This window comes from Telopea speciosissima, chromosome 3 (assembly GCF_018873765.1).
Source record: "Telopea speciosissima isolate NSW1024214 ecotype Mountain lineage chromosome 3, Tspe_v1, whole genome shotgun sequence".
Lineage (NCBI taxonomy): Eukaryota > Viridiplantae > Streptophyta > Magnoliopsida > Proteales > Proteaceae > Telopea > Telopea speciosissima.
The window spans coordinates 3,471,341-3,488,346 of record NC_057918.1 but is presented as its reverse complement, the minus strand read 5'-3'; the positions used below and the strand labels follow the sequence as shown (position 1 = coordinate 3,488,346).

The 17,006-nt window shown below is 40.0% G+C and overlaps 2 protein-coding genes and 2 non-coding genes across 6 annotated transcripts; 1 reads left to right on the top strand and 3 right to left on the bottom strand.

The window, feature by feature from the left end:
- Positions 1–5,501: 5,501 nt before the first annotated feature.
- LOC122653863 (F-box/kelch-repeat protein At3g27150) lies at positions 5,502–7,407 on the top strand. Of its 3 annotated transcripts, none has more exons than XM_043847819.1 (2): positions 5,502–5,849; positions 6,057–7,407. In XM_043847819.1, the coding sequence occupies exon 2, from the start codon at positions 6,090–6,092 to the stop codon at positions 7,290–7,292; it is 1,203 nt and encodes a 400-aa protein (XP_043703754.1). In that variant the 5' UTR covers positions 5,502–5,849; positions 6,057–6,089; the 3' UTR covers positions 7,293–7,407. The 3 variants fall into 3 exon arrangements, with proteins under 3 accessions (XP_043703754.1, XP_043703753.1, XP_043703752.1); XM_043847818.1 differs by having other exon boundaries at positions 5,502–5,910; XM_043847817.1 differs by having other exon boundaries at positions 5,502–5,910; positions 6,000–7,407.
- A 1,818-nt stretch (positions 7,408–9,225) lies between these two features.
- LOC122654345 (60S ribosomal protein L17-2-like) lies at positions 9,226–13,270 on the bottom strand. Its single transcript, XM_043848404.1, has 7 exons — positions 13,229–13,270; positions 13,095–13,131; positions 12,900–12,940; positions 9,957–10,187; positions 9,781–9,883; positions 9,623–9,690; positions 9,226–9,543 (listed from the first exon to the last, which is right to left on the bottom strand). The coding sequence occupies exons 1-7, from the start codon at positions 13,229–13,231 to the stop codon at positions 9,475–9,477; spliced, it is 552 nt and encodes a 183-aa protein (XP_043704339.1). The 5' UTR covers positions 13,232–13,270; the 3' UTR covers positions 9,226–9,474.
- Positions 10,660–10,788, bottom strand: LOC122657165. Its single transcript, XR_006332239.1, has one exon. It is a non-coding gene; the product is annotated as a small nucleolar RNA snoR74 (small nucleolar RNA).
- LOC122657166 lies at positions 11,975–12,079 on the bottom strand. Its single transcript, XR_006332240.1, has one exon. It is a non-coding gene; the product is annotated as a small nucleolar RNA snoR74 (small nucleolar RNA).
- Positions 13,271–17,006: the final 3,736 nt, after the last annotated feature.

Genomic DNA, 17,006 nt, shown 5'->3' with positions numbered 1-17,006 from the left:
GTTGCCAAATGAAAAGAGTTCTTGGTGGTACTGTAGTCTTTAAGGTCAATTCATGCACACATCAGACTGCAAGAAGTTTGCCTTTTTACTTGGGAAAATATCATCCCCTCCCCTCTAAGTTTGCCTAATATCAATCTAGTACCTAACTTTTGAAAAATATCTACCGCCTCCCTTACTTTAGAAAGATTATATCAACCGTACACTAACTCTTGAAAACAACCATTAACTGATGACGTGGACAGGTCTAATTTATCTAAAACCCCAAATTACCCTTAAGTTATTTTAATTCCAATTTTACCCCTCCAATCCCAAAATTCCCTTTTTCATCGTTTTTCCCCCAAAAAGCAAAAGGCTTTTTTTTATTTTTTTATCGTTTTTCTCTCCATATCAAATCCCATTTCATCGTTTTTCCCCAAAAGCAGCCCTTTCCATACCTGCAACCCAAAAATGAAGAAATAAACAAAGAAGACGAACAAATGAACTGGCCCCACCTTCTTCTTGTCTCTAACTGCCTGTCCCGCTTCTTCTTCTTCCTCTGCTTCTCTGGTTTCTTCTTCTCTGGCAGATCCTCTTCTTCTTCGTATTCTTCCGGCAGTATGACGGTAATCGTGAGGAGAAATGCAAAGGTATTCTGCTACCAGCTGTGGTGGTGGAGTTAGTAACAGTGCAGTTGGTGGGACATCTGCGAGGGATACGGCCAGAGAAGTGATGCAGTAACGCTTGATGCGCCGGGTCGAATCCGATTGGAGGCACAGACCGAGAACCTGGTTCAAGTTTGGTTGTGGTTCAGTAGGATATAGAAGCTTATTTAGTTATTTGGAATTATCTTGTAATCTTTTATATTGGGGAGCTTTGGATAGGATTGGTAGATTGCGTAGGTGATTGAGTTGTTAGTTTCCTATCTCGAGAAGAATTGTTTTAGTAGTTTCTATTAGGAGTCTTCTTATTTTAAACAAAAAAATTGTATATGGTAGCATGTAATCTATGATGAAGAAAGTTGAATGAGAATTTGGCTTTGTGTTACTGGGGCCGTGGTGCCATCGCAGGCCATGTGGCCTTTCTCTTCCCTTCCCCTCGATCCCATCCTCCTCCATTATCAGATACTACACTTTTCATTTCTCTCCACTGTTGTTTCTTCTTTCCTATTCTTTTCCTTCCTTTCTTCTTGTTCCTTCGTGCTATTTTCCGCTTGCTATCGACACTCTGTTCTGGCGCTAATTCAGAAAGAGAGAGAGAGAGAGAGAGAGAGAGATCAGGTCTCCTATCAGCATCAAACTCTAGGGATCTAACACCTACCCTAGGACGACACTACCTGTAGAATCTTAGCTCTAAATCTTCTTGTAACAGTGGATTGCTGAATCGATTTCAGACCAGGTTTTCCCTCCTCTGCAAGTTGTAATTTCAGTGGTTTATTTCTTCTTTATACTGGATCTTCTGGCTTGATTATTATTAGTGTCATTGAAAACTTGCAGAGGAAGATTGTAGTTCTACATACCTTGCAGATCGGCGAAGGAAGGTTGCAGCAGATCGTCAATGGCGGAGAAAGGTTGCAGTGGCGAAAGAAAAGTCGTCTTCTTTCTCCCCCTTCTTCAATCTCTCAGCTTCTCTTCCTTTTCCCTCTTCTATCACTCTACATAAAAGGGTAATATAGTCTTTTCATAAATAACAAAAAAAGACATATGCTTTCAATAGATATTAAAAAAAAGGTAATATTGTCTTTACACAGGTTTTTTTTAACATCGTTACAAACACCATTTCATACTTAACACCATTCCATACTTAGGGTACGATTGATATAATCTTTATAAAGTAGGGAAAGATAGATATTTTTCAAAACTTGGGTACTGAATTAATATTAAACAAACTTAGAAGGGAGGGGATGATATTTGCCCTTTTTACTTTATGGATTTGGGGGGTAGATACGATTCAATAGAGCATATCACGGCTACATTGGTAAGTAAGGAGCCAACTGTTCTTTGTAAGTGGCAACTCGGATGTGGATATCACATGTTGTGACGTTTCAGATTAAATTTATTTAGGGTAATCTTTATTACACTATTAAAAGATGAATTGGAGAAGAGAATGCGGTGGCCAAGGAACTAAAATATTGACAAACTTCACCTAAAGCAGTAGTCAACAGATAGGTTGTATGACCCTACTTTCTACTTTTAAAGCCAGAGAGGGACAAACAAGCTCGCTCTTAAATAATAATATACTCTCCTCTAGTGTGGTGGTTATCATTAGATGATGTGCGTTACCAAGGAAAAGCAAATATTAAGGGAGGTCTGGTTATATAGAAAGCCCTATCTAGCTCTAAAGAACATAGATTTGGATAGACAATACAATGTTAGTGCACCTTATCGGGCACCACTGTTACACTGATACCGATACCCATATCTGCCTGGATTGGACCATTTTGTCCTTCAAAATACCTATACATTGTTATTTTTGGACCATTTTCCGATACCCTTTTCTTGTACCACCGATACGGTATAGGTCAGGTATCGACCGATGATTCTTCATACATTTCTGGCTAGCTGATTTATTACCAAAGAAGCAAAAGCACAACATGTTTGAACACCCAAATCTTCCTCTTGCTCGATCGTGTTAGCGCAGTCATTTTCTTTGTTGAGTGCGCTCGCGATTAGCGTGCCTAGCACAAAAAATGCTTGCTTTGACTCTATTAGGAGTGCATTTGTTGCCTGTTATCTTGGAGCCCATGATGAAGATACACGTTGGGCTCCTTGGTAGCGTGACAAGGAGTGTAACGTATATCCAAGGGTCTACATGTAGTATGCAGCCCAACACCCCACATGTGTGTTAGGCTGCGTGCCTGAGCACTACGGGCCGTCGAATGGCACTCTATAAACCCTGTTGCACTACAGAGGACCCAAATCTTGAAGATACATCATTCCATCCGTACATACATAGATGAAGAGTACGCCCATGGTGAGGGGAAAATATGACCTTATTTGTTTATGGGCAAGTGTTCTCGCCAGGGTATCCTACACCCTTTCATCGATTTTTTTCTTTTTTTAGCGAGAGGGCTTAGAAAACTGAAAACCCCTGGGGTCAGAGATACTTTTGTCTTTGTTTATAAATATATGTCATTAGTGTTTTGCCAAAAAGGAGAGTGTTTGCCCTTAAAGAGAGCAACAGAACTGGGGTTATAAGGCTATTTGGACGGTGCTCATGTGTGATTGGATGATCAAATAAAAGAATAGCACATAAATATTCCCTTCTTTTATTTTTTATTTTATTTTTTTCTGGTGAGATAAATATTCCCTTTCTTATCATGTAAAAGCAAAGATAAAAGGCAAAATCCCCCGCACTAAGTCAGTGGAGAGACAACCGTCCGTATATGTTTCATTCACACAGAAGGGGAAGAGTGAAAGTTTTATCCAATCAGCTTCCACTTTCTTGGGTTGGGGCGTAGAATTGTTTGCTAATGGTACTGATTAAACTAAACTAATCACTTTTATAGAAAGAGAGAGAAAGAGAAGCAGACAGGGTTGATATTTTATTAGCTTAAATAAATGTTGTTCTTATTCTAAGATGGCATTATAACCTGATTAGAATACAAGGAAATTTTATTTTATTGATTTAAGAGAGATGATTCTGACAACACTAGTGTAAGAAAGAATCTGCACGTGACACCAATAGTTATCTCGAAAAAGGTATCATCCACATGAAACCCACATATTCAAGAGCAATAGAGAGATTAAAAATAATTAAAAAAATTACATTTATTAAATTACACATCTCATCCAAGATCTAAACTCTGGTGAAATTCCAAGATTCTCAATTGGGTGCAAGAGATTCATAGCAATGCCATGATTCTCTCTCTCTTTGGTTTCACATGAATGATATTTCTCCGCCTGGTTGTAAGGGAAATTAAAGGGAAAAAAAATGAAACTTTTTAAAATTAAAAAAGAATCATTCCATTTGTGTGCCATAATGTCAAATCATGTGGTTTAACCTCCAAACCTGGGGTTGAATATAGTGGAACAACAAAAGCATAAGGTAATGCTATCAATTTTATTAGAAACTGCAACATTTTTTTTGTTTTGCACGTTAGACTAGATTCAATTCAAGATTTCTGTGTATTTCAATAGGAGAAAAAGAGAGAAAAAAAAATTGGACCAAGTCTAAGGACTGGGTTATGTTAGATACTTCCATCCAAGGGCTAGGCAAGGACCAAGGACTGAGGACTAAAGAGGCCTTGTAATTGAAGGAGTCAACTTCCTACCTTGAAAATAATATTTTTTGAATATTAGTAGCAATTGTCAAAATAGACCAACATTACTACATAGTTTTCGGGTTAATTACCACGGTTTTAGGTAGCGATATCGGTATCTTATGGTTGCTTATTCGATGTATATATATTGATGTTGTCCGTACTCAACAATGATATGATATTGATACTACAACGGTCGTATCAAAACAGGGGAGAGTAAGCAACAACATAATAGGGTCAGCTACGTATTAAAATCCTCTGCAGCGCCGGTGGGGCTGCGGTGCACATCCGGCGGCACAGTAGAGACCATGTGCCATGTGTGCTACTTGGCCTTTGCTGTGCCGTCAGATGTGCACCACCACCCCGTCAGTGCTACAGAGGATCCTGGTCCATCGACTACTTGAATAGTAGAAGGGGCTAACAGGGGAGAGTAAAATGGTCCAAAAAAAACCAAAATATTATAAGCTAAGAAATTTAAATAGTTTATATAATCATGTGGATTAATTATTATAAAAGTTTTTTTTTTTTTTTTTTTTAAGATTTGAAAATCTCAATTCCCTTTCCTTTAATATCCCTTGCAACTAAACGGAGCCAAGAAATCAACTTTTATGATATATTTTCCATTTTCAAAGTATTTCATTTGTAATCAAAATGGGCTACTTCACTTTATAAACAGTTCAGTATTTAAGCAAACGGGTCCTGGATCAAGGTTCTAGTATACGGTATCGGTGATCATATTGATCTCAACTCTTACCTAAAAAAAAAAATTTAATATTGGTCTCAGCCAATACCGATAACGACACTAATCAACCCTATCGAGTTAAATCAAACCGATATGATACGGATACGATACCTAAATCCATGTCCTGGATAACTACAACTTACTTATGACAAGTCACACTTTCTCTTTCTCTCTCTCTCTGTGTGTGTGTGTGCAGAATTACTACTGTAATTGATTTTTATGTATTCCCCCTGACGCCTTTAAAAACTCAAAAAAGAAAAGACAAAAGAACTGAGCTTTGCCATTACCCTTTTAGCCTATGGGCCTTTGTTTTCAATTTAAGAATTAAATTTTTTACATAAAAAATTAGAGTAACAGCTCCCACAGCCTCAGTATGATACTATGACAGTATCCCTATTCCTAATTCATAAACAAAACAACATTAGTTCTTCCAAACAAATTTTTTCCCCTTTCGTTTTAAAAAAGGAGAGAAAAAAGAAAGATACGCCGAACGGACAGAGACACTGTGAGTGTGTGTAATTGAAAGACTATATTCTCAGTCTTCCTTCGCTCTCTGTGTCTCTCTCACTTTTTCCAAAATCGACGATGTCGTCTCTCATAATTTCTATGTATTTTAATCTCAACAAGCAGACTAATTTAAACATAAATCCGCAGAGAATGGGTAGAGAACCCATCCACCAATGCTCTGATCTCTGTGCCTTAATGGCTACTACCCTTCTTTCTCCTCCTCCTCCTCTTCTCTCTCTGCTTCTTCTCTTTTCCTCTAATCCATGGTTCCTTCTACCCATGAAAAATCCACTCTTAAATGTTCGTGACGACCCCTTTTCGATTTCATTGCCTTGTCTGTAACGGATGGCCGTGGCTTCTCTGGTACGTTTTGCTCTCTCCCAATACACCTTCACCTTTCCATGACCACTTTGTGGCTTCTCTGGTACGTGTGGGTTTTTCTTTTTTCCTAACTTAGTTTCTGATCTGGGTTTCTCTGCTTATTACTCTTGTTCTTCCTTAATTGTTGATTAGGATATTGGATGAATTGGGTTCCTGTTGATGGATTTCATGGGTTTTGGTTGTAAATAGATAGCTTCCGTGGGTTAGGACAGTTTTCTCTCGATGTCGAACGAGGATGAAGCAGAGGGTTTCCGTAGTCGTGATGGGGGTACTGGTAATAAGACCTGGGTTGGATTTTCTTCTTCCAACCAAGGTGGAGATGATGGTTCTTCTGATGGAGAACCTCAGGATGCAGATTATTCTTACGTTTCATCGTTGAATGATGAGTTAGGCCTTCTTATCTTGGCGAGGATACCAAGATCAGAACATAGGAAGTTCTGCTCTGTAAACAAGCGATATCTAGCTCTGTTTAAGAGTGACGAACTCTATAAGATTAGGAAAGATTATAGGATTAAGGAGGCTTCGGTTTTCATGTTGGCTTGCGGTGAACCGCATTGGTGGGAGTTCGACCGGCAATTCACTTCTTGCAGGAAGCTCTCTGTTTTGCCGTCGGACGCTTGCTTTGCCTCTGGCGATAAGGAGTCTCTCTGTGCAGGAACCCATTTGCTTGTTTCAGGTAGGGAGTTTGAAGGTATGGCTATTTGGAGGTATGAACTGGTAACCAACAAATGGTTCAAGGGTCCTTCTATGATCGATCCAAGGTGCCTCTTTGCGTCTGCCAGCTGCAGTGAAATGGGTTGTGTTGCAGGTGGGATAGCCATGAGAGCCAGGGGAACAGAGATCTTAAACACTGCTGAGAAATATAACCCTGGGAACAAATCATGGGTCTCTCTTCCCCGGATGAATCAACGGAGAAAGCTCTGTTCAGGTTGCTTCATGGATAACAAGTTCTATGTGCTTGGTGGGCAAAATGAAGAAGAGGTTAATCTCACTTGCGGTGAATTCTATGATGCAGAGAAGAACACTTGGGAATTGATTCCAAACATGTTGGAGAATCCTCCAGTTTTAAATCCTTTAACTTCCAGGTCTCCACCACTAGTTGCAGTTGTGAACAACGAGCTCTATTCTTTAGAACCCTTCTCAAACCAACTTAAGGTGTATTTGAAGGATAACAGATCATGGAGGTATTTGGGAGAATCTCCAGTGAGAGCTGATCAGAGCAGAGGATGGGGTGTAGCTTTCAAGTCTCTGGGTGATGCCCTTCTTATAATTGGTGGGACTAGCCCACATGGTGGCAATGGTATGACCATATATACTTGTTTCCCTGATCCCAACTCTCCTGGGAATTTAGAGTGGAGGTTTCTTGGCAATGGGGGTAACAGAATGAGCCACTTCATTTTAAATTGCTCTGTGATGGTAGCTTGAAGTTTGATCTTTCTGAGTCTCTCTCTCAGGAACAAAAGCCAAGTTGGTAAGCTCAACAAGATGAAATGATCAGAAGCTTGGCTGTGTTTATTATACATGTACTTTTTTTCTACCTTGTGATGTATCCCTTGGAAGTCAAGAACAAATAGTATGCCATTCATAGTTAATTTTAAATGTAACAACTCTGTTCAACCTTCTGTATGAAAGTATGATTTTCCATTGCAGGAGTTCTGCAAATAGTCTATAATGTTTTCCCTCTGAGTGAAAGGTCAAGATTGAGCTGCAACCCAACAACAATTATGGTATAGCCTTGGATCTAATAATCTTCTGTTTCTGCTTTTTATTGTGGGGGAAAAGATCCACAATGATGCCCGTATGCAGATCCTTTTGTATGCCCTCTCACAAAAAATGAGGGCCCCCCACCCACACTTCACCTTAATCTTCTCCTAGAGAGAGAGAGATGCGCTATAAATAAGTTAGAATCTAACAATTTATGCAAATAAATTTCCATTTGGAATCGATTTTTTGAAAGTACAGACACTAGAATAGTACTTAAACTAAATTTATATAAATCAGTACCCAATCGAGATATGAGAAAACGTCAAATTTTTATTTGACCGGCATTGGTTGGTATTGTCATATTTCAATCTTACTTGTAGAAAGTTTGAAGAATCAAATCTGTACTACAGAATTGAATCTTACTACATGTAAGAACCTTTGCTAGGAATTGAATCTTTCCACCTCTGATGACGATGTTAATCCCAAAATGGACTTGGTTTGAATTTGAAAAGGGGTGCGCACATCTAAGGAGCAAATCCTAGGCCATGAACACAAAATTGATTGAAAACGGGAGAGAATTGCTTCAGAGTCCATATACATGTTATACTTTCTAGCATCCACAGTCTACCGAAACTACTTTGTAGAAATTTACAATTTGAATCCTCTACTGCCGAGCGGCCCAGCAGGACCGTGCAGCGCAAATACAGCAAAGCAGAAAATGACCACCTTGCCCCACTCGGGCCATTAATTGGCAGAGATTCAACCACCCAACTAATTGTGAAAATTTCTAATCCAAATAAGCAGCGGTAGAGGCTCAAACTGGAACTCAAAACCATAGAAGATTACAATAAAACAATACCCCTACTTATAAGCATCAGTGTGTAGATATTGTCATGATAGAAGGCAAGAAAAGAAGTAAGCATATTCAGAAATGCAGGAGCAAAAGGGAGACACCCAACGAGTGGAAGAGCTCGTTGTGGTCTTTGTATTAAAGGGGGTGTTTACCAGGCTATAAACAGTTGAAGATCATGAACTTGGCAGAGACGGATGCTAAAGGGACATCAATATGACTCTCGACCACTGTACGAAAAATCACTATCAGATATGGGTTTGTATTAGAATCGGAGAATATCCAATGGATTCTTGTGTTTTCTTCATCGGATCACTCCATTACAGATCTTAAGACCATATTGTAGGGTTTCTGAGATAGATTCCAGCCAATTCAATCCCCAATTCCTGTTTTCATAACCCAGCTTTCAGCAGAGGAATCTGAGAATGAGATTTCAATGCGCAGTGGACAATAGATTTTAAGTATATTTGAAAAAAAAAAAAAAAAGGGGTTGAAACTCAACATAACAACGAGCAAATCATCGAGTGAATACTTCCCTGCCGCTCTTCTTCTCTTGGTGGTAGTATGATTCTATTCCATGATGGTTACTCCAACTGGCCAAGGATGCTCTCCCACTGATCTTAGGTCCTGTGCCGAGATTATAGGCTAACAAGAAGCAGCTAGATGGTCAGTTCGCTGACCATCGTCACTATACTAGCCATTATTAATTGGGTATTGCAACTAAAAAGTAATACCAAGACCATCAACTTTACTAAAGAATATCCTGTCGAGGTGATTTTTAATATGCGGTGATGAGAAACCCTGTAGAATTAATCAATGCAAAACAAACTTTTCCATTGATAATCAAAATGTCTGAGAACCTCTTCATAAGAGTTTTATCTAAATTCTACCTAAGAATAAGAAATTCATAAAATAAGCCAAATTGAAAAACAGGTCCTGGAATCTATAAAAGACAAAGAACCAGACGTCAAATGCAACAAAAATGTTATAAGAGAAAAAAAAACAGTAAGAATCACAGAAGACAAAACTTGCTCATCATCTCAAACACGCCATTCAAGAAGATGCACCACTTCTCAAAGCTTGTCCCGTCTTGGATTTCCTAGGGGCCAGCTGAGTTTCAGGCTGCAGATAGAGAGTTGGCTCAGAAGATGCAAAACACACCCCACACACACACAACACAATTTATGAGCATGAGTATTACCTCCTTCTTCACTGGCTCCTCTTTCTCAGACAAGGTCAGCTCAATGTGACATGGAGATGACATATAAGCTGCAAAAGGGTGCATGCAGTTAATAAAAACATTCAAACATAAGCAGCAAAATGCAACAATGTTCATATTTGGGGAATTAACAAACTTACGGTTGATTCTCCCATGAGCACGGTATGTGCGTCTCCTCTGCTTCTGTGCTTGGTTCACTTGGATGTGGGATATGTAAAGTGAATCCACATCCAAACCTTTCACCTGCATCACAAAGTGGCATAAACATACAGGGTACATAAAACTGAATATGGATAAAAACTAAAATGGAACTTACATCAGCATTGCTCTCGGCATTCTTGAGCAAATCCAGAATGAACTTTGCTGATTTCACAGGCCAGCGTCCTTGACCATTTGAATGACGGTTCTTGGCCTGAGCTGTTCGACCCACACCACGACAAAATCTCCGGAAAGGAATGGCTTGCTTATGGGCCAGAACATCCTCCAAGTATCTTTTTGCCTTGGTCAAAGGCAACTTCCTAACAGCATGGGCTGTCTCTCTTGTGTTCTGAAAATAATTGCAAAATTTAGGTACAGAAGTTGAATCTATTCTAAAATCCAAATTCAGAGTGGCAGGAGAATTGATACATGCTATAAATATCTCTCTAAAGCTTGCAGATATGAAACCTATGTGAAAAACGTCAACAACTGCTAGGTAGAAGAGTCACTTAGATAAGATTAAGAAATGATGTCAATGAATTTCTTGGGAGAATTGTTCTTTTAAGATGTTACATCGTTGGTTGGACCGATAATCCTATAGGTAAAAGCTAAAGGAGGTTCAACTAATAGTGATATTACAGAAATTTTCTTCAATCTCATCAAAGCGTTTCTTAAAGATGGAAGATCCCTGCTCTTTTACCTCCGGATAAGGACCACAAAGAGCACTAGGATGACTAGATAAAACCCATTAAAGGACACCCACCTCATACTACTACAACAATGCACTCATACAACATATCACTGGAATGGCAGAATGGTTATAATGTACCATCATTTACTGAACCTTGTGTTACAAAAATTAACAGAGGTTCACCCAATAATGATGGAAACGATTTCCCTGAAGTTTACGGGAGGCCCGCTCACGAAGGCAACAAGGCCCCTGCTTTTTTCCATCAGGTTCAACATACCAACATAAACATGATTATTCAGAGTCAAAATTTCCCAGCAGTGTTCAATTGATATATTTTCTATATAAGACCATTTGTTATAAATAACTTATATACCATTAAAAAATGACTAACCAGCATAACACAACAATCTCCCGACCAAAAAATTGTCAGAAACCAATGTCATCATCAATGACAAGGGTAAACAAGGAACTGGACTAAACTAATGTAACCCTCCATTGCATGTTCCCTTTTTTCCAATCATAGTTTTTTAGCAAGAACTAAATTCTCTCTTGATACACCTCAAACAGCTAATTAAGGCTTATTACTACTCAGCATCAGCCACATAAATCACGTTCTGCCATTTCATAGGATTAGATACATCATCTACTACTAACTAGTTATCATATGAGCCTCTTACACTCGGGACCAAAAGGAAACCCATCTCTTCAGCCAGCTAGTTGGGTTAAGTTGTTAAACTCCAAGATACAACTCTTTGGTCATGTTTCTGGTACTATGGATATTGGGAGTTCAACTAGTGGGATAACCTTTATACATGTCACGACAACTACTTGTACATGTTTCTGAAACTACCAATATTGGGAGCTCAACTAGTGAAAGAATCTTCAAACATGTCAAGAGCCAAGACAACTACTCTCATGTTTCTAGTACTACATATATTGGGAGATCAACTAGTGCAAGAACCTCAGTACATGTCTAGACAAGGGCAACTTTCTAAAGGCATGGTTTGTATCCCTTGCATTCTGAAAATCATTGCAAAATTTAGGTACAACAGTGAATCTATTCACAAATTCAAAATCAGCATGGCTAGATAACTAACAAATGCTATGAATCAACACTTGCTCTTTAAACCTTGCAAATAGGAAACCAAAAGAGTCAGCTAAGATTGAGAACTGGTAGCAATACCTAATTTTTTGGCAGAAATGCTCTTTTGATATATCATATCATCAATTAACACTAATCTCAGGTAAACCCTATGGGGAGTTCACCCAATAGCAATGTTCCAGCAAGCTCATGAACACCTTCAATATAGAAAGAAGGTCCCTGCTTTTCCACCTCAGTATAAGGACCACAGGTAGCACAAAGATCAGTAGATAATACCCATTAAGGGCATATACACTCTACTACTACAACAATGCATCCATAAAAATGGTCACTGTAATGACACATATGTACCATTATTTACTGAACCTTCTGTCACCAAAAACAACACAGGTTCACCCAATAATGATGTATTTGATTTACCTGAAGTTTACAAGAGGTCCACTCCCCAAAAATAATTATCACATTAAAAAATGCATCATTGGCATAATGTATTGTCAGCAAAAATTCTTTGATACATCAACAACCTCCCAACCAAAAAAATTATTAGGAACTAGTCACCCTCCACAATAAGGACTAACCAGTTGAACCATCGCAACCCTCCATTGCAATACTCTTTTCCCACACATTGCTTTTACCATACCACTAACTTCTTTTACTGTGAATACACCACAACCAGCTCATTGACCATTCGCGTTAGTCGTATCCAATTCTGTCATTCCATTTGATTGGAGAAAACATCTACTAAAAACTCGTTATCATATAAGCATCTTACACTTGGGACCAAAAGGCATCACATCTCCTCAGCCTGATAGTTGCATCAACTTGGTAGTTGGGTTAAGTAGTTAACCTCAAAGATACAACTCTAATGTTTCTAGTAATAAGGATATTGGGAGTTCAGTTAGTGCAGTAACCTTTGTACACGTCAAGACAACCATTTGTCAGTTTCTAATACTACAGATATTGGGAGCTTGTCTAGTGGAAGAACCGTCACACAAGTCGATACAGAGTAATTTAAACGAAAAGGAAGCTGCTCATACACAAATTGGAAGAAATGGAAAGTAATTCCCTTCTTGTCCGCAAGCAATACCAAAAGGCGTACACAGGTGAAGATTCAATAATGGATACAAATAGGCAGAGCTAGATTCAAACAAAAACTGTAAAAACTCGTTATATGAGAAACAATGGTGTTTCTTCTTCCTATAGACATGATGGAATAACAAAACGTAAAAAAACAAAAAAAAAAGACTTGAGTTCGGATCGTAACAAACCTTAAAGTGAACCCTCAGATCCGATCCCCTGGCCTTGCAGGCTGCAAAAACGAACATCATATGAAACCAATCAAAACAGGAAGAAATCGAGCATGCATTATAAACCTATTGTAAAAATGAAAACTCGGAACATTCGAGGGGGAAGGGAAGAGTTTAAACAGGCATATCAAGGAGAATCTAGCTCGTGATGCTTACACTTTGTGGGATTTTCAGGCTCCCTCGAATACTTCACCTGAAGGATGAATAGAAGAGAACAAGAACCGCCATTAGTATGATAACGATCTATTAAGTATAATTGAGAAGATTAAACGAAGAACTCAATTAGGTACCATGGTTGCTACTGCTGCCCGGCCGCTGAATCTCCGTTTCTCTCTCTCTCTCTCTCACGGGCAAGCCGATAAGGAAATGCGCGAGGTCAGCTTTTTAAAGGACCACAAACCCTAATCCCTACTAGGGTTCTCGTTCCAAGATCCAAAATTCTGGTTATAAATTGGACTGAGGCTCTAAAGGCCCAACATAGTTTGGGCTTTCTGAGCCCATTAATAATAAGAACGAATAGCAGACAAGTGAGATGGGACAGCTTAGTCTAGTTTAAGACTAGGGGTGTAAGTTTGGTCCTGTCGGCCCGAACAGGGCCTGGGCTGAGACATTTGACCCTAAGGGTGGGTTAAGGCTGGAAATTTGTGGTTTTAAGTCAGGGTCGGGTTGGGCTAGGGTTGAGGCCTCTGGCTAAGCCTAGTAGGGCCCGGTCAGACCCTATTTTAAGTTATATTATAAAATATATATTAATATAATATATATATTATAAATTTTAAACGTCATCCACATTTTGTTATATAATATATTATATATGAAGACAATAAGTGATATAATACATTTTATTATAGTGTTATTTGATGTAAAATTGATAATTTTTTCCTCGGCCCATTCCAGCCAATGCATTTCCTTCCTTTCCCCCTGATCTCGGCCTCACCCTAAGGGTGGGTCAACATTGGATTTTTCTGGCCCTGAGTCAGTGTTGGGTCGAGCCTAGACCCAGCTAAGGGAACTTATGGTTGGGGTAGGGTTCTATAAAGCCCGACCCAACCCAACCCCATTGCAGCCCTAGTTTAAGCATTGTGTGCCTAGATTTTCATTCCTATCATGGGTATTGTGAAATTTATGTGTACTTTGCAAGATGGGAAATGAAGATCAAGACCATATGGGGATAATTTCTTACGTCTACTAGATTAAAACAATAATTATAAAACAGTAGGTCTACTATAAAATTAGGTGTAAAACAAACTCAACCCTACTTGTTTTGTATTTCATTTTCTTATCTAGTAGATCTTGGTAATTTTCCCTATCATATTTTCTTCCAATGTTGATCGAATGTAGGAACTGACCTCAATCATGGGGAAGAAGTTGAATGGATGATTAATTGAGCACATTCAAGGTACCTCCCTCTCTCTACAACTTATCAAACTTTGTTTCACCGCTACCATCTATCATATGTAGAAGGATAAAAGACCTTTTAAAAATGCAGAGCATCCCCCATATTACGTTTTCATTGTATTTTTAGAGAGGTCATTGTTGATTGTTAGTGAAGTGCGGAGCATAGAGAAAAAATGAGGTTGGATGTAATTAGGTTTTCAAGATTCAAGCATTATGGATTTGGTGGAATGGAACAGGGAAGGGATTCAAGGAGGAAGGGAGGTTGAGAGTTAGAGTTAGGGGTGTCAACTAGTTGGACTCGATCGATTTTGGTCAGGCATAATTGGTGCCCACCAATTTAAGGCCTTGTATTGTTACCAACCATTTAGGTAATCAAGCCTCTTAATTGCCTATCAGATACTAGTGTGAAGGTTGTGTATATAGGAAATAAGAAGAAGACGAATCATAAGCAACATCAACTCTTTGCCCACCAACTTTGTTTAGATTTTAACGAGGGTGGGATGGGAGAATCATGGTGCCGGCAAGAGAGACAAGCTATAAAAATATTGAGAATCCATTTTCCCCACACCAATGCAACCAAACAACCTAATTTTGGTATTTTCAAATGAACTTTGATCATTTTTCGGCCCCTTTATTTCTCCCCATGAAAAAGGTCTGCGAATAGACATAACATAAGGGAAAATTTTCCATGACACATAATAATCAACTGAAGCCGATCTCGATTCCCCTTGACCTAGCTCAAACCAATTCTATATGAGAAACCCTAGATACCTAGAATATATCAATTTTGCGGCTGATCTAATAGGAATTAGCCACGATCAAATGTGTGACAGGGGTGGATGATGCGCTTGTGAGAGCTGAGGTCATAGGGTCTTTGGGATGTGATTGTAGGTGGATCGACAAGATATGGTCCAACGGTTGTGGTGGCAGGGGTGGATGATGCGGTTTGGGGAAGATTGCATGTGCTTATGAATACAATTGAGTGTTTGCGGTTGGGCAACGATAAACAAGCAAGGCAACAATGTGTAAGCATGGAACTGTAGAGAAATCAACATAGTTGGGAGAGAAGCTTATAGAGCCATTGAATATTTCCCGCCTTACAAACAATGATAAAAGTCCTACCGTATGGTGGGACTTCGAAAGGAGTTCAGATCTGCTACTCACATGGGGACGGGTGTGGGACCAACCTCTAGGGTGTGGGACCCATACCCCATGGAGGGGTCAGATTTATCCCCACCCATCCCCATGTGGGTAGCTGATCCAGATTCCTTCGAAAGGAGATGGAGTGGATGCCACATCAACAAACAAGAAAACTCAACTTTGACGTCGGAAGTTTACCACTTACTTAACCAAACACCTCACTTTCCCATTGATGCGTCATAGAATCCCCCAACCAACCAAAAGTTGCAACGTAAACGTACTGGAACTGTATCCAAGGACCGAGCCAAGCTATCATGAAGCTGAGGCCAAGGCTGAGCACTGAAGCCGAGGCCAAGGCCGAGCACTGAAGCCAAGACTGCCTGAGGCCGAGGCCGAGCACTGAGGCCGTGATAGGGCATAAAACCACCTCACCAATTAGAAGATGCCACATGGCCGACCTGAGGTCAGTCCAAGAACCGAACTGAGCTTAGAAGAAAATCGGGCCGACCTGGTCTCCGATAGGTCACCTGACAGAGCCGAGCTCACACAAGTCAGCCATAAACTCCTGACCGAGCATACACAGGACAACCTAGGCCAAGCTGACTGCCGAGACCGACCTCTCAGGCTAACCTCCCAGACAGAGGTGACTGCCGAGGCCGACCTCCCAGGTCGACCTTCGAGGCCGAGCCCTCCTCCACAGAAGCTCCCATAACGCCCCACCGGAGATCGCGGGGCCACGTCAGCACATCCCGAGAATCACGAAATAAGGATTGAGCCACGATCCCAGCGCAATACGAAATCACACTTTACATGGACTCTTACCTTAATAAGAGCCCGACCCCGAAAATAGCTCTCCACTCCGCTCTATGCGAGGGAGCCTTCCAAAAGAAGGACTCCTACCATACTAGGACTCTCCCAACCGCCTCATCTCATCCTCACTCTATAAATACCCAGGTATGGAGCACCATTCCTCATCTTGCTTTCACTACGCAGTTACGCTGTTGCATTGGAGACCTGACTTGAGCGTCGGAGAGTCCTTGGCTGGAGCCACACCGGCTCTCTTGTGCTCATCACTTGGTTTTTGTAGGCTCATCCGTGGGCGAACCGAGCATCGGAGGTTTTCACCCACAACACCTATGCTATTGGAAAAATAAGTACAAAATCTCTTATCCTAAACCCTACTAAACAAACGGCCCCTAACGGTTCGATTTGGATTGATCCATTCGGTTTACATTGATCCGATCGATTGGGCCATTGGGGCTGAAAATTGACACCTGAAGCTCGTTTTTTTTGGGGGTTAATCTGACCCTAGATGATTTTTTTTCTGGTTGGGGCCGTGGAAAAATTTCTCGAAACAAAAAAGAAAAGGATATGCTCGTACAGCGATTCATACAAAATTTGGTTTCCCTCCACGATCAAGTACTTTTCTTACGTTAAAATTCTCTCCCTTCTTCTACCTCTCGCTTCTTGGTGTTCCGGAGATAGAATTTTCTTCCTGCTTCGTTATATTTCGGATTGTATATCGAGATTAGG